The sequence below is a fragment of the Triturus cristatus genome, chromosome 3_1 (genome assembly GCF_964204655.1).
Source record: "Triturus cristatus chromosome 3_1, aTriCri1.1, whole genome shotgun sequence".
Taxonomy (NCBI): Eukaryota; Metazoa; Chordata; class Amphibia; order Caudata; family Salamandridae; genus Triturus; species Triturus cristatus.
This window is the reverse complement of record NC_140583.1, coordinates 1,042,503,278-1,042,529,013: the sequence shown is the minus strand read 5'-3', so window position 1 is coordinate 1,042,529,013 and position 25,736 is coordinate 1,042,503,278. Positions and strand designations below refer to the sequence as shown.

Sequence of the window (25,736 nt, the reverse complement as noted above, 5' to 3'; positions counted from 1 at the left end):
ATTATGGCTTATAGGTACATATATATATAGTTCTTCACAAAGGAACACTGAGCTATGATTGCTGATGATTTATGGTTGTCAGCAATGCATGGGCTATGGCTGATTAATGACTGATTATTATTGTAATGCTTTATATCCATTTTTTGATCTTGTTACATAATGCTAATAAACTGGGCTTTTACCACCACCCTGAAGTCTTGTGACACATTCTGTTGCAGCAATGAAGGAAACGGGGTAGTGGTTGGCATAGGGCTGGAAGCCTGTGGGGCAGCGGGTAGCCTGTCAGGGGGAGGTTGGGTCTTATCATGCCGTACCTACAGGAGCGTACCGCAGGCCCCTGTTGTGTAGAGGGCCGGCCAGCCTTCCGGAGGCCTCCATTCAACCCAAGGTCTATGAATATCTGTGACATATGCGAGTCTGCAGGGGTCGGGGCATCATTTAATGCTATGCCACTGCCTTTCTAGAGTTCTGCATCCCTCACTGTTCCAATCTGTTGTTTTGCAGAGTGATTCCTCCATGCCAACTCACACTGTTCTGAGCTCAGCTCATTCTGTGCCAAACGACTATGGGAACACCTGCGGATCCTGTGCCAGGGCCCGTGCCCACTCCGCCTGCAGAACCTTCGGTACGTGACATTCAGCCTTGAGCTATAATGTTTAATTTCCAGTGAGAACAATTGTGTCTAAGAATTTCATAACTTTTGATAAAATCTCATGGTTACAGACTCATTTGTAGGATACTGTTTTAAAGCCCCCTATGTAACCCTGCAACATGCTGTACAGTTTTACCCACTTAAGTCACTGCAGAAAAGCATACTGTGTGTAAATAATTTCACAACATTCATATACTAAGTTCAGTATAATATTGAAAATATCATGCTCCTCACTTAATATATAAATGTTTGCTTTGAAACTCCTGAAGATCCAGAAGAGACTTCTCTAAGATCTAGATGCGATATTAGAGATGTTTTTTCATCTCAAGATCCTATTAAAGGCCCTTATTCTAAATTCAAGATGAAACAGGAAGTCTCATTCCCCCAATTCAAGATGATAAGACAGAGCTGATTTCAAAACTCTAGATGGAGTACACATGATTATTCTCTAAACTCGAGATGGTGCGGATGGTTAATTTCTAAACCTACTATGGTTCATTCACAAAATGTTCTAGAGAACCTCAGTCACTAAACTCAAGATGGCACAGAACAGCATTTGTGTTTTTAAATAGCAGCATGAAATGGAGAAGCTTGTTGCAATAGGCAAAATGAAAAGGAAAAAGTTACTTGAAAACCCAAGATGATCTGTAAATATGCACTCACTAAACTAAAAGTAAAATAAACAGAAAAGGCTCCTTTTCAAAATATCCAAAATATAGAAAACCTCATTTTCTAAGCGCCAGTTGGTACAGAAATGCTGGCTGTCTAAACCCTTTTACATATCATGCATTAGATGTCATTACCTAAAGGTGGCAAAGTGCAGTGAGTTAACCTTCATAGTGAGGAGGTGATCATGCAAATTCATGTTTGTGCGCCACCTACGTGCCCCTTGAAGAAGTGCAGTGTCAAATCATCCTTATTTCTGGCATTTCATTGTTCTACCAATTATTTGCTACTTGTATTTTTCTATCACGCATCTTGTGCACAGTTTCTCATACTGACCTTTTGATTAAAACATTTTATTTCACCAGTTTTGTTAATCTAATGTATGGGGGTGGAAGTTGTGGCCTTGTTGGAATGCCATCCTGGAAAGCATATCCTTAAAGCAAAAAGAATCACAAGGTCACCTTCACATTCTAAGATGACCTCTGCACGTGGGCAGACATGGTGATCATCTTACATTACACCCTTTTTTTGTTCACTTAAAGAAAACGCACTACAAGATAGCCACTATTCATGTGCACACACAGTGCCCATCTGAGCTGAAAAAACATTCAAAAAGCCATTATGTTATGCATCGCTTAGTAAAAAAAAGTGTTTGATGCATACCAGTATTAAAATTAAAATAATGGAGAATCACTGTAAGATCATTCAGGACAAATTTATGGACAAAGAGTAAATAAATAAATAAATTAGGGGCCCTATTCTTTAAAAAGTCACAGATGGCACGTGCAGGTCTCTGACCATGAACTGGGGCAGATTACACCTTTAAGTAATTCAGACAAGTTTACAGAAGTAAACATTAAAACCATACTTCTAGAAAACTACTGTCAATTCCATTTTTGCAGGAGCTAAAATACTTGGGCATATTTCCTCATGTGCAAATCTGCAGAGAAAGTGCAAATTCACGTATTATAAAACATTTTCCGGAGGGGGGGGGGAGGTGGGAGGGGTTATATTTATCCCATAAGAAACTCCTTTTCCCTACATCCTACTTTTTGGAAGGGGGTTGGTTCCCTTCCCAATCTGTAGAAAGTTTTAAACCTGTAACGGTCAGGAATGAATTGTTTATTGTAATTGCATTTATATAGGGCTTACTACCCCTGACGAGGTGTCTAAGCTTTCTTTCTTTCTTTAATCTTTATTTCGACTACAGTGAGTCACAAAAGATAATACAGTTTACAAGAAATTTGGCAATTTGTAACACAAGGTAACATAGAATTCCAGAATTATTACCATCAAATAGAAAAAAAAAAAAAGGGATATATCCATCTAAGCACTTTTCGGCAAGTAGTACGCTACTACGGAACCAAAAAAGAATTAGTGGTTAATTAGTACAGGAAGATATGAAATTTATTTGAGCAGTGGACATGTGAGTTTGTTTTTTGGATTTAGAAAGGATAGTGGCGGGAAAGAAGAGGTAAGGGTTTTCATTTATGTAGCGCTGGATACCCTGTACATTTTGGACCATTCCAGGGTGAGAAGGGTCTTGAAAGAAGTTGGTGAATATCACTTAACACTATTTTCCTCCTACTTCCAGTTCTTGTGAGTAGATTTGCTCATGCGAGTAAATCCTTTTATGAGTGCAAAACCAATTAATGCACATGTAAGCAAAACCTACAATTGTAAATAGCTTTCAGAAACTGGTTCATAACATTTTGGCTCCAACAAGACTTTGCAGAGTTCATTGAGTTGTAAAATGTAAACCAACCATTGAGCTATCACTTAGTATATGCTCAAAATTAGGGCAAATAAGAAAAAAATGAGGCCCAGAGAGAGGAAGGTATGTGTCCAAGAATTACACAACGTTGTCAAATGGAGGTATTGAGACTGTGAGCGGTTTCATTCATCCTCAATTGGAATCCTAGTCAATGGACAACAAACATAATCTGGCTTTCTTTTCAGTAACGTTTTCTGAAATTGAGTGACTGCTCAAAAGTACATTTGTCAGAACAATTCAGAAACTAAAGTAAGAAAGAAAGCAACTGTTGAATGAAAACAAAGACATATCCTGAACTCTGCTATAATCAGATTCCCAGCATAATAAAAATGAGAGAATGTTCAGAGCCCTCTGTGCTGAAAAATTTACTTATACAGGAAACATTCATAAAGGGAGCTTATGAATAGCCAAAAGTTTGATACAAATATAGCTCTGTTTTTTCAGACTGCAGTGTAAGCAGAATGCAAGCATTGCCGGAGCCTTGCTAACATCAAACCCATGATATAATATGTGCCTGGATGTAATCAGAGTCGAGTGTATTTTGAGCTTTGATAGAAAGAACATGCTGCCATGGTTTGCCACCTCATTGCCTGGCACCAAATGCGAAAAGTGGATTTTTTGCACAGCACAAGTAGATTTCTCAGATTTCCACGGAAAAGTGTACATTTTATAAATCCCATACCCCTGCAAACGAGTTTTAAATATAGTGTTTCTCAAAAGATCTAATCGGAATAGTGTTTTTCTTCAAAAACAGTGTATTCCGAATTATCTGCCCTTCAACTTTCAATGAAGAGAGTATGTTACGTTAAAATTCAGAGGAATATTGCATTTCTGGAAAGTATTATCTATGGTGCCTTAAGTTGGGTGCATTCGTTTGCTGTAGATAAATGTAGCTGAAACACCTTTTCAGATGCTCCATAGTGGTTATTGGATTTTGTATTTGCAGACACACTCTGTTTTGGAGGCCACCTCAATCAGCTCCACTGTGTTTGCTTCAAGCTTGAGCCATTATATTTGCTGTTACCCGGTTACGGGGAGAGCAGCTGAGCAAGGCACTGCTGGCCAGCAGCCCACACCGAGCGCGTTCCTCAAAACAAAATGTCGCCTGTGAGCTCACTCGAACTCATCCGCCCAAGGACATTGATCAGTTACTGTTTGGGCAACTGTCCAATGACACCCTTGTGTAGCCACAAAGCAGCGTGTTTCATGCCCCGACCCATTGCTGTTCTCGGCTGTGGCGACATGTTGTTTCTCAGGAATCTGCAGCGCTACCCTTAAGATCTTCAGCGACCCCCTGAGCAAGTGGACTCCCTTTTTACAACACCAGACTGGAAAGCATCAAAGCATTGTTTGGTCGGTCTATCGGACAAGAGCTGCAACTGTGTTCTATCAAGGGCCTGTTGCTAATTGGAATAGTAAAACAAGCATTGGCAATGCCAATAGGTCTGGCTTTAAAAGTATGTTGTATGGTAATGCAAAATATTACAAGTAGATAGCATGGGAATGAATATGTATTTCTGTAGAAACAAAGAACTGTAGAATAATATTGGTGTGAGTTAAACGGTCGGGTGACAGCTGCACTGTTAGGTCAGACCTATAAATCCATGTACGTTAATGACTTAATGACTGCCCTCCCCATCAGCATTGCTGCTGTTAGAGACAAATGCAGTAAATTATCTAGTTATGTAAGACAATTTAATAGCATGTGTGGGCATTCGAAAAGTCAAATTTAGGCAGCTGGATAAATGAACAAAATGATCACAGCTGTGTAGAGAGCAAGCACTTTTTTGTGGAAGCACACAACTTCTACCCAATGAAAACAGGTACTTCTGGCTCCCAACATGTGGGCAGAGTCTAATCCCCTTTCCTGATGTTCTCACATAGTTGTCTGGTGACAGCTGCACTGTAAAGCCAGACCATGATTAAATCATTTAGTCTGTGTTTCTTCTGCAATATTGTATCTACTGTATGTGTTGGTGTTTGCTAGGATCGCTCGAAACATTATGTATTTGATATTCAGGCTGTTCAAGGAAAGTAAGTCCATTAGCAATGTGAGGGAGTGGTAATGAAGTGGGAAGCCATGCATGCTACCAATAGCTTATTAAATATTAAACCAAGAAACCATTTTCTGAATTATTTCCAAGCAAGCAAAGGTACATTTTGTGAAACCGAGATAAATTGCTGTAAGGATGTTCACACAACCAAGAGAGAAATACGGATTAAAAAATGGTACTCTTCAATGGTGCCACGTTTGTCCACTCTTTTAAACGCTGTATATTCCTGCTCCTGGCTTCTTTAATAATCAATGTAAATGGGCAAAATGTAAATTAACTGAGATTTTTTTTTCTCACCAATTGTACAATTGATCGAGACTGTTAAAAGTTTAATTTTAGAGTTGACTTATTACAGTCGCAAAAATGTAGGTCTCGGTTAGACAGCGCATGCGCTGTCTCTTCAAGACATTTTGTTTGCGATCAGTAGGTTTGGATGCCGACCATTAGTTACCGGTGGTTAGCTTCATGTCACTCTCAAATGCTTGCATCCATGCTGATCAGCACCACTTCCTCTACTTGTGTGTGACCCTTCCCTGGAGCACGGCCCAAGTACTTGTGTCCTTCCACTGCTGTCACTTTTGGGAGCTATTTTTTAGGTTTTGCCTGCACATCACTTGCACTATGCTTCCAAAGTCTTTTATATTTAAAAAAAAACTCCTAAAAGGGGCTTAGAGCCCCCCTCTTACTTAACTGAACTTACCATCCATTAATCCCAACGTCGCTCTAATTTAAGTGGTTCTCATTGGCCAGCACATCATCTACTTTCATTTCCTGCTCTGCTTTTGCCGTCCAAGCCATTTCTGGAGCTTCGACCAAGTAGACCTTCGGGTCACTGTCTACTGGCCAGTGTCCTTCCACTGGCTACTTCACTCTTGCAGATACATTTTTTATTTGTGCCGGCCAGTGACTGACTGTAACATCCTCTGCTTTCTTGTCTTTGCTCTCTACTCCTTCTGGGGGTGGGCGCACTCATCCGATTTCACCACGCGGTTTTTGACGGTAGAGGTTATAAAACATGGATTGACCCGTGGCAAAAGGCTTTTGGTTCAACCGGGGGAAAAGGCTGCATAAAAAAACTGCTGTGTGTGAGTTTAGGGCTCAGACAAAACACCCACAGCCCTGTTGTGGGGGCCTTGCACGTCTCTATGCTGCTGGCACACTGTCAAGAGCAACGTGTTCAACTGCCTGCATCCTAATGTGTCTTTTCATTTTCTTTCTTATTTTGTTCATGCACCCTACCCCTTTTTGTCTACCGAAATCCACCTTTTTGTGTTGCGTTTGGGTGCACCTTTTACCTTATTTCAACTTGTTGAATGCTGTTTTTTGTTTAAAATCAGACACTGACCCTAGAGCCCAGTGCAGGGCTCTTTGTCTGGAGCGTGCTGGCATTCCTGGCTGGCTGAAAAAGCATCATGTGTTTTACAACTGCTGCCTTGGGCTTGGTTTTTGCCTCCAACTTTCCCAAATTGAACATAGTATTTTTTATGCATAGCTTTGCATGCCGAGAGTTGACACGTGGGTGTGAGCGAGAAACTGAATACTTGCTCCATTCTTGGAATGAAAGTTAATGCAGGTAAGGTGACTAATAAAGGCTAGAGCAGCGGCTTTGGATTTGGGGAACGGGGTTTGAGTCTCGGCATAGGCTCAACATCCTGTGATTTTGGGCAAATCACTTAATCTCCCCGTGCCTAACAAAAACGAATGTGTCCTTGTATAATGTAGTTGGTGCTCATGTAAAGTGCTCCAATACCTTCGGGTCAGGTTTGTGCTATATAAAACTGCAAAAAAAACAGTAACTGTCTGTTTCATTACCGCAACAGACCATGGACGCACAGCTCCCCCTTAAAGCAAAATGCGCATCGCAAAGATAAGTTAATTTTGACAGGTTTGCAACAGCCCACACGAAGCAATATTTAATTTGCTTATTTTTGCAGTTTTAATATAGTGCAGATTCGCCCCAGAGCCGTCAGTGCACTTTACAAGAGAGCAGGAAGTACCTTCTAGTTAACACACATCATAAAACAACCTATTAGCAATCGGAAAACAAGGAACAGACAGTTCATAACAGCAAGGACGTTAGCAGCAAATAAACAAAATGCACAACAGATACCAACTGAAAATGTCTTTGCATGTTTTTGGCGGCTCCTCTATTAGGGCGGAGGAGCGTCGCCTCGCTGCTGAAAGCTAGCTGATGCAAACATGAAAAACAAAATGATAAAACAATTTTATTATCATTTTATTTTTCATCACGGAGCCGGTTTTGGGGCCGGGGCCATCCTGATGACAGCAGCAAGCATGGAGGATGAGTGATGGGCACTGCAAGTGTGCATGTGGGTTTGGTCATCTGTCTTAGGCGGCTAAACCAACATGCACACTTAGGATTCTCCAACCAGAGCTGTGTCGCACACCTGGGTGGAGAAGAGAAGCCACAGGCTGCCAGTCCCCGTGTGTGCGTAAGCCCTGCCCGCTCAGACCAATTCTGGCACTTCTATCATGCTGGGTAATAACAACATTATTATCATTTTATTTTTCGTAGCTACAGGGCTAGGTTAGGGCGGGGCAGGGCTGGTGTCACAGGAGGAGGAGTGATTTGTGCACAATATGTGCGCACAATGGTTTGGCCAGCCATCTTGGGCCAGCCAAAAAGTCATGCACACTTTGCATGTTTTCCACCAGGCTGTATTACAGCCTTAGTGGAGAACATGCACTGGCTCATAGTCCCCGTCTGAGCACCGAACCACGGTGCTCAGATCATTTGTGATACTGCGGTCATGTAGAAAGCAGCATTGTGATTGGCTTAAGGGAACCTGTGTGCTTCCTCCTGCTTCTGGAGTCGAAGTCAGGAAGAGAAGCGGAGAGACGACAGAGGAGAGATGGCAGAAGAGGTAAGTGTTTTAAAAAATAATATTTTGTTGTTTTTCAACCCCCCGTCCCGCTTACCACCCGCTTCTGTATCAGCCACCACTGTGAGCATGTGTGAAAAATCTTGACTATTTGTCAGCAGGCGCGCATATCAACTGACCCTATTTATAAGGCATAGTACCTCTGTGTTCATGTTTTTCACCATTTTACACTGTCCCAATTAAAATGTAAGTGATAAGTATGTTGCTGTTTGACCGCGTTTCTATAGAAGCACTCTTCACAGTCTTTATTATTTTTCTTGCGGAGCTTCCTTATTGATTGCGACAGGGTTGCAGTCTGAATTGTTTATACAGGAGAGTGCATGTTCTTGTGTCTTCTTTTGTTCCTGTGTTTGGTTGATGCCTGAGTGCCCGGCACAGAGCTAATTACACCCTCCTCACCCCTGAGGATTTCAAGTGTGATGGGTATTTGCTTCTTTGTTTATTTTTCCTTCTTAGTATGTCAGAGTTCCGTGGTAATGTGGGCCCTAGTTTTTAGGTCTCACCTAGGCGGCACGTGCTCTGTCTCTTTGAGACATGCTGTCTCCACTCTGTGGGCTTCGACCACGCCCAGCTCTTTTCGTTCATTCTTGTTTGTGCTCTTTATTTCTTGTTAGTGCCCTTTGTAAATACATGCTTTTCTTTGGCTAATCTGTGTAATTAGTCCCTCCTTTTGGTGGTTTGTTCCCTCCCTTGGAGACTGGCCCTGTTAGATGTTGTCGTCCCCTTCTCTGCATTTATGTTATTTGTGGTGCTCTATTTTTTCTATTCCTTTGGCTCATGTATTGAAAATGTTTTTTTTACCCCAACAACAAACTCCACCCCACCGAACCTCTGTTACGCTCTGAACAGTGCTAAACAGTATGTGGTATGCAGGCACCAAATCACATGCAACCCCTACCCACCGCCTAGCAATATGGGCCTCTCAGGTCACCTTAAGAAGGGTGTCTCAGAGCAGATTTAGCAATGCTGGAACAAACCGCCCTCCAAAGCATTCGTCTGGACCACGCACTCATGCACACCACCCGCACGCCCTCACCTACGGCCCCAATTCAAACCATCATAGCTGCTCACCAGGGCTATATACCCTAAGATTTGAAGAGTGGGACACATTCATTGAGATTCGGGGGGTGCTATTGCGTCATCACGAGGAAGGCGTCTCGGCTTGTATTGCTCCCGCATGCATAAGAGAGACCTGCTGTGCTTTTCTTTTGCTTGTATGCCATGCACCGGCACTAATGAAGATTGTCGGTGTCTGATAAGTACACTAGAAGGTGGCCACCCCAACCCAAGGGCAGCTTTGCCTATGCATATAGATTGCATATATGGCCCTCATGACGGTGTGGTTAGGTAAAAGGGCGTGTTGTTTTCCCCTTCCATTTTAGCAGGGCCAGAGCGAGGGATGCGTGGGGTGCAATTTGTGGAAGAGTATGCTGTTTCTTCACCGCAGGCGCATGGCACCGATGGAGTCACGTGAGTGAGCCTGCCGTTGTGTTTAGACGGCTGCTATGCTGTTTAGACGGCTGGTACGGTGTTTAGACGCCTGGTACGGTGTTTAGACGGCTGGCCGAATTGGTTGCCATCTTAAAGGGAGAATTGCCTTCACTTTGCTGCAATCTGCAACGTCACAACTGCTAATGGAACAGAAGTGAAGATAAAAAATAAAATATATACACATAAAATTAGATAAAACTGACATTGGCATAATTGCAATAGTATGGATCCAGGCTTCAATTACCGGGGAGATTAATGTCTGTGCAACGGTGAGGGGATAACTGTGTTAGGCATTAGCGCTATAAATGGCATATCGGTTAGTTTCTTGGGTAATCAAAACTATTTGTGGAGGGCTTGGTGGGCCGGGCAGCCAGAGTGATTGCTCTAAGGCATCATAGTAAATACACTGCTCAGCCTCGCCCACTGTGTGTAATTTTGTTTTACAAAAAACACATTTTTTTTTGTAGGCATGGAGCTGACACCGATACTCGAAACTGGTTCCCCAGTTCCAAAGTGGGCAACTCTAAATGTTACGCCACATCCTCTCTCCAAATAAACTGCCATTTTTTCGATCAGCATCTCCTTGAGGCTGTTGTGCACCGCCCACTCACCCCTCCCCAATCCCTGTTTCATTTGCCACTCTGTCCCCATTCCACCCGCCCTTGTGTCTATTTTATCCCCCCCCACCCATTTCCTCATGCCCCTTTCGTGTTATTTCTGTTGGAGTTTGTGTATGGCGCCTATCCCGCTTTTCAGCCGCACCCTAGCGCTATTCTTTCGATTTTAATACTATAGTGTGGAATTGAAAATGATGCATGCTGAGCCAGCTGTTAAGTGCCAAAAAGTAGTTTGCAGTGGCCCTTTTTTATACTAGATCAAAAGTCAAAGGAGCATATATATGGGGCATGGAGCATATATATTAGTGTGCGTTGTCACAAAATAACTTATAAAGTGATTAGTGTTGTGCTGTTGACACCTTCAGAATGTGTCACTGTGATGTAAATCAGTTTTGAGGAAGTGAAGTAGAGCAGATGTTATGCTGGCTATTTAACGGTTCTTCCGGGGTATAATCGTCAATGTATTTGTGTAGAGTAAGAGAAAAATACTTTGTTTTGGTATTTACGACTGTGGTGAATTCGTACTGCGGGGGCAGAAAAGATTGTTCAAAACCTACATCTCACACTGTGTGTCTTTTTGTTTGTCTTTGGCCTTTCAGCTTTTTTAAAGCTTTTCAATGTCCACAACTCTGGCGGAAGTGGCATGCTCTATTTATGTGCGTGGCCCACCCCTCCTGCATTTAGAACATTCCAAAAGTGATCTCACTGCTGAGGTGTTTATTTATTTGTTATCTTTGTCTGCCTTGGTAGCTGCGAATTGATTTGCTAGTTGGCATGGCCAAAAACTTGGAATGCTGAAACAAGAAATACAGCAGCAAGTGTGCATCTGTTATTGCTATTAGTGTATTTATTATTTAACCCCTTCGACGCGCATGACGGAACGGTTCTGTCATGCACGTCGGTTGGGCTGTGCTTATGACGGAACCGTTCCGTCATGGCCCCGCCCGCGCTCAGAACCTTCAGCGTGGCGCGGAAATCCGCGCCGCGCTGAAGGGGTTAAGAGTTTTATATAGCGCTGGCCAGACCCGAAGGTATCAGAGCGCTTTACAACATTTATCGTGATGCAATCCAACACAAAGTATTTCAGTAAACAGCATTGACTCGTGACAAATCTGTTCAGGGTGGGGGGACAAAGGAGCGAGTCAAAAGGCAGGTGATGTAAAAGCCTTCTTATCAAAGTGACTATACTGCGCTGGGCAAGATTCCTCGTTGGGCGGCAGCTATCCATTCGGATGAGTTCGGCCTCTCAAGTTACAAATGTCTTGATAGAGGTTTTCTGTTATTCCGCTGCTTAAAAGAGAAAGAGAAACTAAAAATATAGTAATCTGCCTTTCATTGGTAGGCCTGGTCATTTCGTTCAGTGTTACATGTTTGAACACCTAAACCACGGGAAACGGCCACTACAACGCGGCCGTTTCTACGCATAACAGTAACCACGCATGCATTACAACGCATGCGTGGTTACCACGATTGCCTTTACCATGCATACCTTTACTGCGAGATACGTAGTAAAGGCATGTGAGCTAAAGGTAATATTAAAAAAGGGTTGTTGGGGGGGATACCCCCCCACAAAAAAAAATAATCCTGATTCCATCGATGTGGAGGCAATCGGCATCGTACCGTCGTTAGAGGAAACAGAAAGACACTTCCGCTTCCTCTTTACGACGTGCCAAGCAGATCGGAAGAGATTCCAGAGGAGAGAACGTAGCGAGGTAAGGGGGAATTTAATTAAAGGAATTAATGAGGGGGACGTGTAGCGAAGAGATACATTTAAGGGTTTGTGGGTGGGGGAATCGCACCAGGAAACATTTTTAAAGTTGAGGGGAGGGGAATTTATTAGAAGAAAAAGGGGCGGGGGGTCGCACAGGGGTATTATTATAAAAAAATAAGAACATTTACCACGAAAATGCCTTTACCGATATGCGTGGTAAATGCATTTTCGTGGTAATTGTTATTCGTGGTAACGCATTCGCGTTGTAACGCATGCGTAGTAAAGGCATGCGTTGCAACGAAATGCGTAGTAATGACATACAACCCTAAACCACACCATCCACCCCGACTGTGAAGGGGTCGCTAGCCGTCGGCTCCACTACACCTCATTTGAAATTAAGTCTGTGCCGCACATGCAAACTACTTTGGGAATCTTTAGAAGGAAAAAGTACTACGTTGTTAATCTGGTCATTGTTCTAACTTCTTCACTCCTCAGTCACACATTCTTCCAGTACAAAGCACTCTTAGCGCCTGTTTCCTCTTGCTGCTTTTTATGCACTCAGGATGTTATAGTGCTGTTGACTTGCACCAAGGCACTTGTCCCTCTGTCTGTGCATTAAAAAGCCTTAGATTGTGTCCATATATGTTCCCTGAGGCAAGCATGCATTCCTGAATCAAACTTCTTGACCCATTGTGCCATATTTGTATAGCACTTCATCTACCTGAGTTTAACCCACTAGTCATGCATTGTTGGTAGGGATTAGGTTATATAGTGAGGTGTCTGCAGGACGCAATGGGATGTTGTGTGCAAGGTGTAGGAGGGTGTTTCTTTCACTCAGTGGTGAACTTGGTCATGTGCTTGGGCATGAATGTGGGGTGCAGAGAGGTGCTGTACACATGAGTCACACTTTCAGATTGTATCTGCTGCCTAATGTCATTGAATCGGAGGTCGTCACGCGACATTGAAAAAAGAGTTTACCAATGATTAAAGGACTGTTTTATTTTTTCCTCCAGTTTTGATTATTTACTCACACTCGTAGCGCTTAAATAGTACATGTACCACTTTCACAACATGTGCTTCGGCTGTGATTGCTCATTAGGGGGTCGTGAATCATGATGTGTCTGTTCCATGCTTAAGGCAGCTGGAATCCTCTAGCCTGTGGCCTGCCTCTTGAACATACATATGCTTCAACCTTTGAGCAGGCGCTCTCACGAATGATGAGATGAGCTGTGTTGGTGTCCCTTTTTTTTGGTTGTGTGGAGTGCTCAACTAATTCCAGGAGTGGCACTATAAAATAACAGTTGTTGTTCACCTGCTGCAATCCTGTGTATAAAATGTATACTGTCCACAGTACTTAAATGCCTCCTAACTAGGTTTTCCCTACATAACTTCCAGTACATACATGCATCTATGCAAATTAGCACAAGCTCAGAAAGAAGCATTAGCCCAGTCAGCGTATGTTGTAACCGCTATGAAAGCCCCACATAACACTTAATATTCTTTCTTCTTACTCTTCCCTCTTCACCTCAGCTTTCCTCTTGCTGTCCCAGCATTGTGTTCTACTATTGACACATTATGACCTCGTTGATTTGGGTACCCCATGATTGACTCATTGTCCCTGTTTGTGTTCACAGTGGTTAAACGCCTGCTGTAGAGAGATGAGTGCAACCAGCAGTCTCTTGGTCAAACCCAGCAGGGCCAATTCAGCCTTTCATGCTTATGGCTCGATAAAACAAGTTCCATTAATCTGATTAATAATGTGATATAAGTGGCAAAATGTCATTCAGTTTTTGGTTTTAACGAAAATATGTATTGGTCAATATTTCATTACTATGACTTTTTTCATGAGGATTTCACCATTTTGTTAGACTTGTATGAATTAAAGGAGATGTATTTTTCCTCAGTGTATGTTTTGTCTCGAGGCCATGTTTGACCTTTGTTGGAATCTCAGTACAGGGCTCGAAAAATCCACTCACTATAGTGAGCCAGATTTAATCAGTTATTTTTAGGGCCGACTCCCCTGTTCTGGTGAGCTGACAACAGGTGTTCTGCTTGCTCACAAAGTGAATGTGCAATAAAGATGCCCTTAAATCTTATCTTGTTACATTTGCTTGGCTTTCAGAGACAGAGGTCAACTTGTCTTCCTACATTTACTTTTCTTCTTGTGACTGAAGTTAGAGGATTTTGTTATGAAGACACATTTTTGAAATTCTGTGGTATAAAAAAGATTTTTATAGGATCAAAACAAAACAGAACACTTTATTGGATGAGGTACAAATTTCAAATATTTTTGCTCAAACCCAATTTCCAAACATTGTTTATGCGCTGTATAATTTTATCAGTAAAACTACATGTTAGTGGGAAAGTTTTAGGGCCATGTCAATGGGAAATGTGCTATCTGTGAATGACCACATCACGCTTGAGTAATATATGAAAAGTAAGTTTTTAAACATGAACTGGGAAATACTCCTGCTCCTGCCCAGATGACAATGCTATTAGTAACTACGAGTTAAGCCAGGGATCATTTGTACCCAAATGTGGGCTTGATTCTTATTAGACATGGAGCAAATGTTTAGTCTAGTAAATAAAGAGTTTTTTTGTACAGCAGAAATAGTGAACTTGCATATTTGAAGGTGCTCTCTTATGTTTTAATGAAGAAAAAGGCGGCTCAATAAGACAAAATATTTCCCTAGTATCACACAATTTGGGACCAGTTCATGGGTCAAGTACATTACAGTTAGGTTGAGTAGATTATTCAGGCTACTAGACCTGCAGGTCTAGAAACATTTTAATGATTTTTGAGCCTTGCAGTATCTCAGTTTAGAAATGAGGATGAACTCTCTCCTCAACCCACCCTATGACCCCCTCGATCTCCTTTCTTTGTCCCTCAAACAGGAGCACAGGCAAGATCAAGCGCAGTGCCATGCCCACCTGCACAAGCTTCAGGGGAAAGAAATATTAGCTATTTCATTGAAAGCTGATGTTTTAAATTAAAGGACATAAATTAGATTGACTGATACTACTAGAAACTCAGCGATGAATAATGTCATCAACCGACCGTGCGCAGGTTAGAAAAGGTTATATAGATGAATATTGCTGTATTATTAAATAAAATGAGAACTCATATAGGGAAGGGGCATGAGGAAACCTGCCCCCCCTATCCCTATGCTCTCTTGCAGGGAGTGCAGAAAAGATGAAGTTTCTGGAGTGTTAGCTTTTCTAAACGATCCCCCAAATGTTCTGAACCCTACTGTCAGGCATGCTGAAGAGAATCTAGCTTTTAAGATAGTTCAACGGACCCATGCACTGGCTGCAGACATATGTGCAATAACTAATTTTTAATGCAGTGCTTCATACCTCACTTCTGCTGTTTCTAAGCACTGTAAATAACAGGTATTACTGTTGACCATATTAATGAAGCACAGTTTAGCTACCTACTAGAAGAATGGAAGGCTGAATTTAACTTCCTGTAGTTTAAACCCGTGGACTGCAGATCACTGCATATTTCAGTGGCAAACGTTAACTCGCTGAGCCACTCTGCCAGCATTAACAAGTAGGCTGTAGAAAGGAGTCTGCAATTATATGGCAAGAGAGGACCAAATTATGCAGCAGGGTTTAACTAAATTAGGCAGTGAGAAAACTTGCATTATGCGGCATAATTGTGATCAAATCAGTTCAATATCTTGTTATTTTTACACATGGTAACACTGTCTGGACAAAAGTTTTGCCTTATTAGCTCTAGTTTAACACTGAAATACACCAATATGAAACTGCACAACAACACACATTACAGCATTTTTAGTAACTTTTGATCTGTTTCAGCTAAAAACAATTATTTTTCAAACCTTCAAATTATGCACCAGAGTATGTGGTAAATGGGGGAAACCAATAATTATGAGAAAAACTCAGTGGCTGCAGAATCGCATAATTCTATTGGCCCTGGCTGCAGGTGTGAATTAATCAGGGCAATTCAGATTACGTCCTTTTGAGGTTGATAAAGTTACAACCCACTTCCTGTTCAATATTCTTGTTGTTGTGGTATGCAATTATTTGTGTGTGCACTTCTTCAACTAGTTTCTTAGCAAAAATCATTGGAATGGGATAATGTTCGAGCAGAAAGATCTCTAACCTTTCTAGAAAACCTTCTAGACAACCAAGATATCTGTATTTTACTCCTATATTTTGCTCCTAGTCAATTTGTCAGTCGTTCTTTGCAGGAGCAGCCACCAGACACACTGTAAGGTATTTTTAGGTCTCGGCTAGCAGACTATGCATTGTCCACTACAGTGCATGTGTTTCCCAGATGTCTCCTAGTGTGGTTCTCTACCCCTTTCCGTGGTTTTCTCTATCGCCCATGTAGTTCTCCCCGTCTTTCAGTACTGCACTTGTTTGTGTGCACCTGAAACCCTCTGGTTGGACATCTTATAACATTTAAATCTTGCTGTCTTGTCAATTACAATACATGGTGTATTTAAACCTTACTTGCTGTATTAAACCGTGCTTTCATTTCTATTATTACTTGTTCCAGAATAAGGTGCCAGGATGGTCTTAAAAGCTCTGTGACATTGACACAAGTGCTGTACCAAACAGAGTTGCTGTGCTGCGTTGCATCAAAAGGAGAGAGCAGAACAAAACAATATCTACTTAAATATGGCACTGTTTCTCTCTCTGCGCTGGGTCACTTCAGGCAGCCGTGCACCTTAGTGCAAGGATGTGTGCATGAAGTCTAGGATACATTTTGCACCAGATGATAACCTTCCAGTACAAAATACAGTTTAAAAAATGTTAAGTTTGTATGTGTATGATACAGTACAGAGCACATGCAAATTTGGAAATGTTGAACCTTTTCTCCGACATTATGCCTGCTAAAGGTTGTGCTCATTTTTGGTACAAGGCCCTGTCTACCTTTTTAGGAGGTAGGACTTCGCATCAAAATTCATTAGTGGTTACAAGGAAACACCCATGTACCACTCATGGTACTCCCCCTTGAAACAAGGAAGCATAAAGTCGTGCATAGTGCTGCTCTGCGTCACTTTAGGGCTACTTTCCAGCTTAGTTTGTGCTGAAAAGTAAATCCAAATTCTACACTTTGAGCCGGTGTGTGGCACTTTTGTGATGGAACCCGCATCCCTTTTGTGTTTGGAGAGCAGCGGGACCAGGACTACGTGGCCCAAGGGGCTTGGCGGCCCACACCTGCACCGGATCCCACCTTGACCTTTAAAAGACCTCGCCGCTCCCGCTGGCGCGGGAGCCACATCGCTTTTGTGTTTGGAGAGCAGCGGGACCAGGACTACGTGGCCCAGGGGGCTTGGCGGCCCACACCTGCACCGGATCCCACCTTGACCTTTAAAACTCTTCCCCCATCTCCGCGGCGCGGGCGCGCGCCGGGCCAAGGGCGGGCCCATTTGAGCCCGTTTGAGGCCGATTGAGGACGGGATGGGACACCTTTCTTTATCCATCAGACAAGGTTAGTCAAATTGTATCTGCGCCCTGGTGCTCCAAATAATATTTTCGCCGTATTGTACACGGTTGCCTTAAAGGACGCAATTCAGTCTTAACACCTGGCTGTACAATGACGTCTGCTTCCGGTTACGGGCCGGAAAGCCATGGCTGGTACATTAGACCAATTTTTGGTGAGAGTTTCATCAATCCTGGAAAAGGAAATTGTTCAGACTGAGAAACGACTCTCCTTGGGATCCCTGGTAGAGAAACGTTCTTCATTGGGTCACCTGGCCCATGTTAATTCCCTGGTGCATAGTAAAACACCGAGAATTGATAATGATGTAAGCTTGGCGGTATATGAGGTAGTAAACAGCCCTCCCCTTTACGAAGGGTCCCCTCACTGCCTTCCTGAATCCGAAGGAGCTAATCTTAATACCAGACCCAGAGTGGGACAAGCGAACCTCATTCAAACTGATATTGAGTCCCAGAGTGTTAAGACACGTTCCGCCACGAATGCTAAGGGGAAAATATCAACTTCAAACAACAGGGGGAACATGAAGAGCCAGAGACCTAAAAGAAAACGCGGGGAATTGGCAATCGGAGGGCAAAACGCTAAGGCAAGGCGAACTATTCCCGAAGATGCTTGTGAAATGATTCCGGCCCCTTCTGGAAAATCTACTCCTGGCCCTGGAGACGGAGATGGAGGAACCACATTCCCCCCCTCGATTCCATCTAAAGAATTGTCGCAAGATCTAGGAGTTGATTTTTGGGGAAAGATAGAATCAATCTTCTATAAAACATGTCTTCCAATCTATGACAGATTGGATGCAATAGAAAATAGATTGGTCTGTTTGGAGTTGTCACACGCATCAGCACTGACTCGTCAAAAAAACGTTAGTAATTGTCAGATGCCTGTTATATCGCCTGGCATGTCGCCTGATAAATGCATTACATCTGTTAATGTTGCTCCAATTTCTACTCCCGCTGTAGTTAAACCCAATCCCCCAATACTAGGGCAGGAATCCCGGGTCATTAAAAAGAATATTGCATGTAACACAGTGAGCGCAGGGAGGGTAACAGCTAATGGAAGCCCAGTAGCTATGGAAGCCCCTAGCACTATAGTAGTAAGAAAATCTCCAAGTATACACCTCCCACCAGAGTCCACACCTTATGTGGTGATTCTGGCAGGGGTTAGACCACTGGGCTCAGATAAAAGGGAGGATTATGGGGAATTGAAAAATAAGTGCGTTTTTTGGCTTAACTCAAACCGCCCTCTACCCCAGCACGTTTCAGCCGAAATTCTTTTTGCTAGACGAGTTGATTGGGTAGGCCCGAAGAGTAAAACAATAGTGGGAGACTGCATAATAATTAATTTCAGGGATAAAAAGGCAGTGGAACATATTTGTAATTGGCAGAAATCAAACTCGCGTACCCCCATTCTTTCCTTGCCTCTGTCCTTCTTCTACTGTGAACATCAACAGCTCTCCCCAGATGATCGTGGTCAAAAAGGTTTTGATAACTGTGCCAGGACTAACAGAGGATCCAAAGTACAGTATGGGATAGCTAGGTCCTCCGGGCTGGAATATTGTGATTGACGACCAGCCCATCTAGATGCTAGGAATATAGTAATAATACCAAGTCAAATCCTCTTCGAGAAAGGGGATGACCACTCAAACTTAAACTTAAATATAATTGAGGCCGATAGATCTGGTAATGAATTAAACCCGTTAGTTGGGTCAATAACAACCGACCTGAATCAGATAGGAGCGGCAAGCCCAATAATTCTGGGGAAAGAGGTGGGGTGTCTGTTATACTCTCCAAGTGGTGCAGGAAGAGATAATGAGTACTGCACCAAATCCAATATGGGAACTAGTATTCAGGACAACCTGACTCACCCAGAGAGGGATAGTTTAAGTACTTCATTATGGAGTCCTGACATCAACAAGGGGAAAAATAGAGAGAAGGGCCCACTGTCCATAATATCTTGGAACATCGCAGGTCTATCCCCCAAAATTGGCCATCCCGAATGGATGGGTTTCATAACAAAATACGATGTATGTCTTTTCCAAGAGACTTGGTCAGTAGATCCTGTGTTTTGTAATGGCTTCCTCAATTTTTATGTTCCTGCATTAAAAAGTATAAGAGGCCGCCCGTCTGGCGGACTAACCATATGGTCAAGGCAGGATTTGGGGTGTCGAGTAAACCAAGGTCCAAGAATCAGTGACGATATATTATCAATCAGGATTACCTCAAAGTCTGGGATTAAATTGGAAATTTTTAATGTGTATGCACGAGGTCTACCGGGGGGCAAAAAGTCTCTAGTTGTTAAAGAACTGGAAGAGATATTAGACTCCTTGCCCTTGAATATTTTACCCCTAGTAGCAGGTGACTTTAATACCTCCTTCGAGCCTTTGGGCCATGATATATCACAGTTTACAGCAGAGGAGGACGCTAGCTGGGGAATTCCAGCCCTCGAGATTGCTCCTGTAAAAAGGTGGACAGAGGCAGCAATTCAGCTAAAAGGATTGTGTATAGGCAACCACCTGAGGGCAGCTAATGGTAGAAGTGTGTCAGACAAACTGGGGATGAACACCTTTGACAATGGCCGTAGGGCGAGTCGAATAGACTATCTGCTTGTTCATGTGAAGCTCTGGCCCTATCTTAGAGATATGAAGGTTATTAACCGAACTGAGAGCGACCATCACCCACTTGCCTCATTATTTAATTTGTCTTTTTCTGGTAATCTACCAGCCCAGCAAGATAACCCTGAGCCCGAACAATCTGTGTCTAATAACTTGCGCTATCTAAAATGGGACAGGATTGTAGAAGACCCAAAAATTACGACAGCGATTAATGAAGAAGTAATTGGTGCATTACAAGTACCTGGTATAGCTGCAGAGGGCTGGAGCTCTTGCCAGACTGTGGTGGAAGTTCACAATAACCTTTTTGAGGGTTTGAGGAAATATTTTGTTAAACCTATCTCAAAAAGACCCTTTAAGCACCACAATAAAGAGGGATGGTATAATTTTGACTGTAGGAAAGCCCGGGCTAAACTCGGCAGCGCCCTCAAAATGAAAAATCCAATACTGGTAAGATCTGCCAGGTTATACTATAGGAAGATTTTGAAAGAGGCAAAGGAAATGTGGGACAATGAAATGTGGAAAGATCTCCTTGATGCTTGCAGGCGCAAGAATAGTAAGCAGTTCTGGGACATATATAAATGGGATAGGGGTGGGATACCAGAGCGCCCACAGAATAATGTGGCCCAGAATGCATGGGTTGATCATTTTAAACCCCAGTATGCTGCATCCTGGGAAGAAAATTCCAGTGATACTTTTAGCCATGTCTATTATGATAAAGCAATATTTTTACCAATAGATGTAGAGAGGGCTTTAGATAAAGTGACTGGGGGTAAAGCACCTGGTATGGACGGAATCCCAGCAGACGTGTTCACCAGCGATAGACACCTATGGTGTAGATACATTATGCGTCTTGCTAATGCAAATGCCCAGGGAGCTGATATCCCCTTCTCGTGGAAGGGAGCAGAAATTGTCCCGGTATTTAAAAAGGGGGACAAGTCTGTTGCGGGTAATTACAGGCCAATCAGTCTAATAGACTCGATACAGAAGATTATTGGTCGAATGTTTCTACATGAGATCCTAACATGGATAGAAGATCGGGAAATCCTAAGCCCAATGCAGGCTGGTTTCCGACATCGGACAAGTACAATCGACCAAGTCTTCCGTTTTGTCATTTTATATTGGAAGACGGTGATCTTAGGAAAGGGTGCCTTATATGCGGTGTTTGTGGACCTGAAAGCGGCTTTCGATCTGGTCCCACGTAGTAAACTCTGGCAGGTCCTGAGTGAATTGGGACTTGCACCTGAACTTCTCTCCGTAGTTATCCGCTTACATGAGGGGAATGTCGCACGGGTCCGTTGGGGGGGTGTGGGAGAGGTGACGGAGGACTTCCCGGTTGGCAGGGGCGTGCGGCAGGGGTGCGTTTTGGCGCCGACCCTGTTCTCGCTCTTTGTCAACGGGGTGGCCGACTTCCTCTCGCTGACCCCCACCGACGCGCCAGTATTGTCAGGATCACGTATCCCCATTCTCATGTTCGCGGATGATACGTTGATTATTTCCAAGACCCCAAGTGGCCTACAAAAGGCACTTGGGTGTTTTGAAGAGTTCTGCAAAGTGAGGGGCCTGGTAGTTAATACTGAAAAAACCAAGTTCATGTCCTTTAATGTACATAAATCATACAAGGGAAGGATCTATATGAATAATTTACCCTTGGAGGAGGTCTCCTCATTTACTTATTTGGGCATTACATTGCAGAAAGATATGCGTTGGGGCTGCCAACTAGACCATGCCGCATTAATACACAAACAAAAATCAGGTGCTCTTCTTTCCAGATTTAAAACCTCATTCACAAAGCCAATTTCACCAGTATTAGAAGTTTATGGGACAACGGTTCTGAGTTCATGCCTATATGGGGCTGAGCTCTGGGGTTTTGGCAATCTGAACAGCCTGACGGTGCTTGAAAATGCGTTTTTACGCAAGATTACAAGTCTCCCCTCAAGCACACCACTGCGTCCTTTATTATTGGACCTTGGTAAAAAGCCACTTGAATACCTTGTGAAGCTTCGCCCAATACTTTATTGGCGTCGGCTCTGGTGCACAGAAGAACTTGTCCATTACAGGAGTGGCTTTATGGATGTAATAAAATCAGATTCGTTTCACAAAATACATTGGCTGCGTGGGATTAAATCTCTTCTGGGTTGCATAGGCTTGATTGATCTTTGGAATGGCCCATTAAATGCTGTTTTCCCTTCTAAGGAAAAGCTGAAAACAATGTACTGGGAATGGGCTTTCAAGGTAGAAATTACACAAGGACTCTCTACCCATCTAACAAGTCGTTTTCTCGATTTAAAAGTTTGCCCATCCCTAGAGAGGTATTGGGACATAATCGAAAAGACCCTTGATCGTAAGTTGTATTTTCAGCTACGGGTGGGTACCCTACCCGTTGCTGAATTTACCTCTGGATGGGGGGGTCATCAAAACAAAAATGACAAGTGTTATAGATGTGTTGAGGAATGTGAATCTATAGGACATCTATTGTTTTTTTGTCCCATGTATGCAGCACCTCGAAAAATTTGGATAAAGCCCATCTGCAGATTTTTGGGCACTAGGAGATATGCGATTGCCCTACGTATTTTGTGCACAGATACTGCTCCCCCAATTTGTATAGCTGTGGCTAAGTTTTTAGGGTGGGCCAACCCAGGTTGGTAACAAAAACAGTATGCCCATTAAATTGTGTTACGCTAATTTAAGAGTAAATGGATTGGTTTTAAAAATTGTATTTGACGGTTGCTTAAAGATTTAATTGTAATTTTAATTCTTTTTAGATAATTTATTAACTGTTTTATGTTATGATTGTAATGTGCTTTTATGACTCAACTGTCGAATAAAGCTTGATTGATTGATTGATGGAACCCAGCCTGGAGTGTCAGCAAATCTGCTCTTGAGTTTTTTCCCCAGCTCACCACCGGACCAAAATGTGTGATCCTCAACAAATGTTTCCATTACCTGTGCCTAAGTTTCTTTAGCTAGAAAACAAAGAAGTGAAAGATACAAAGAGGTTTTGCTTAGCATAAGGTATATCTGTACCCTGAAAAAGTCATTAAGTGTGCACGAATCAAGAGTGGCTGATTTGCAAAAGAAATTAGCAGTAAAATGTTTCTGCGTCATTGTGTAGTAAGTGTGCTCAATATGTGAAATGTGTTCATATAACCTATAAATGGAGGCGCGGGCGTGGGGCCCAAGCAAAGTGTCAAGCTAGTGCAAAGGATTTACAATTTCTTTGTATACGTATGGACTAGTCACCTTTTGTGTATGGCTCTCAGAACACCATCAGACTGAAGACATGGAAGTGTAAAAAATATCCACCCAGGATATGCAACAGAAAGAACCCTTACATCCATCAGGACCGCCCCAACCATGCTTCATTGTAAGAAAAAAAGTTGAAGATGCGCCTCTTTAAATAACACTGCACAATGCAGTAACAGCCCAAAGCCAGACACCTCTGCAGTTACTTGCTGACTGTATGCTTGCTTTTGACCCAGTATTGGGCTTGTCTGACTTTGGCTAGGTTTGTACCATACACATACCCACATTAACAACATTTAAAGAATGTATCTGTGCTACTTGTTAGGCCTCTTAGTTCAACTAACCAGTGCTTAATTTGTAAAAAAAAAAGTAAAATAAATGAGTACCAGGGCTGCCGTTAGGAGGCCACTTTAGCTTGCCCTATACATTGCCCCTGCCATGCTGTCAATGATAGACACAACACAACTAATGACCATCAAACTCCTACAAATGTGACCATTCCGACTATTCAGGCCCCCAAACCTAGAAGAAGGGCTTGGGCTTCAGATAATAGTTATTTTTAATGTATATTGAATGAATAATTACCTGTTATTATGGTCATCTCCACATTAGCCAACATCGCCACCTTGTGGCAGCTATCACAAGCGCCAGTGTTGAGAATTAAGTGCCGGTGCCGAGCACCGGAAATCATCGGCTCAAAATAAGCACTGCACCTAACAGACATAGAGTGTTTGAGAAGTGCATATATCAACATTGTACTTACTAGATGTTTGTAAGGAAGGGTGATATGGGAGAAAAAAATCAAAGGTAATTAAAAATAATATAGAGAAAAGGCAACCACTTAGTCCAAAGGGCTGGTTTTCCATCTGTTTAAGCTCCCAGTCCATCTCTGACCCTTTATGCCGATGCGAGAGCAGTTTTCCCTTACTGGTTTATATTTTTAATCTCCTCATGTGCCGAAAGTACAGCAATGCTCACAAACAGACATTTTCCACAAATATTAGTGTACTGGAGTCAGAACAGTAGGTTGTACTCTCCTTGAATAATTTGGGGTATTTACATGCCTCCCCTCAGCTTTTCAGAGGAAGCATGAAATACACATGCTTCAGGAGGAGCTTGAATGGTTAGAAACCTCAAAATGGTGTTTCGCCAATGTATGTGAGTGTCCCAGCGCATGCTTGATTTATACAAGCAGTAAAGAGAAGTCTCACAGTAGTGCAGATGAGCAGAAAGCTATAACATTCCCACACATGGAAATATAGTTAGTCAGAATACTTTGCACAAACTTACCTGTTGCCTAAGTGCGTATACCAAGCTCCCCCTGCTTAGAGGCTGGTGCGCTTTAAAATGTAACGGGCGAGGACCTCACAACGGCTCAGTTTTGCAGCTTTCAACTTCTCCTTCAAGAAAACTAAATGGATATCCTATTTTTTCTGATTTTATATTTCTGTTCCACCCATTCTCACAGCAGAACCAAGGGCAAGGTGCAGCACTTTCAGGACCCCGCACCGTATGTGAAAACACTCCTGTTCATGTAGGCCACTGTCACCTCATCCTCCTAACATATGATACACAACTACGTGTTTAAATGGAACATAGTAGCCATCATTCCTAGTTGTGATGGAAGTCAAAGGAGGGGAGGTTTAGTTCTTAGCAGGCACATCTGCTAGAGGTATAGCAGCTTGGATGTTGGGGATAGCAGTCCCGACCCCGTACAGTCGTATGACAGAGGCACGCATGTCTAAACCCACGTGTGCCTCTAGAACGCAGCCCTAACAACTAATGCGTCTGAAAAACGCATTCATTTACCAATCATGCCTTCACAATGTATGCCTTCAACACTCAATTTTGTGGTAAAGGCATGTATGGTAAAGGGATGTGTGGTAAAGATCACACCCCAGCCCCCCGCCCTGAGCCCTACAAACTATCCCGACCCCCCGCCATAAAACTACCCCCCCCTTCAGCCCTAAACACTTCCCTTACCACCCCCTGCCTTTAAAACTTCCACAAGTCCTAAAAACGAACCCAACCCCTCCCCTGAGCCCTACAAACTACCCCGAAATCCCAGCCCCACTTACCAGACTGGGTTCTCCCCCGACCCTTTCTTTTCCTGTGCCCACCCATCCCAGAATCTAGGCCGCGCACTGCCTTAACCACGCATATGCCTTCACAATACATTTCCACATAGGACTACTAACCCTGATGCGCTTCTTCACACTGTGCATCAAGAATCATGAGAGATGCTTTCTCATGGCTGCCCTGTGAAACAGTACACTCTGGTTCACAAAGGGCCTCCGCACTTGTGGTGGAGGTCCCGCAGTCGTGGGGGAATATCCGCACTCGGGGCAGAATCTCTGCTATGAGGCAGCAGACCTTTTAGGTGTTCATTTCCATTCATAGAGAGACTTGGAAAAAAGGAGAGTTATTAAATATACTTAGTTACCACTTTTTATATTATTTACGTTCTGCTCATTTCTTTGCTGCCATACTAATTGCTATATTTGCTGTTTAACTGTGCATATGTTATACACTAGCTTGGCT

The 25,736-nt window shown here is 42.9% G+C and overlaps 1 protein-coding gene across 2 annotated transcripts in view; it reads left to right on the top strand.

Moving 5' to 3' along the window:
• Positions 1–25,736, top strand: part of DIXDC1 (DIX domain containing 1) — a 463,468-nt gene that overhangs the window by 32,168 nt on the left and 405,564 nt on the right. For both annotated transcript variants that reach the window (XM_085645796.1, XM_085645795.1), the window contains exon 2: positions 505–625. In XM_085645796.1, coding sequence (XP_085501922.1) covers positions 566–625 — 60 coding nt within the window. In that variant the 5' untranslated portion in view covers positions 505–565. The remainder of the gene's footprint in view (positions 1–504; positions 626–25,736) is intronic.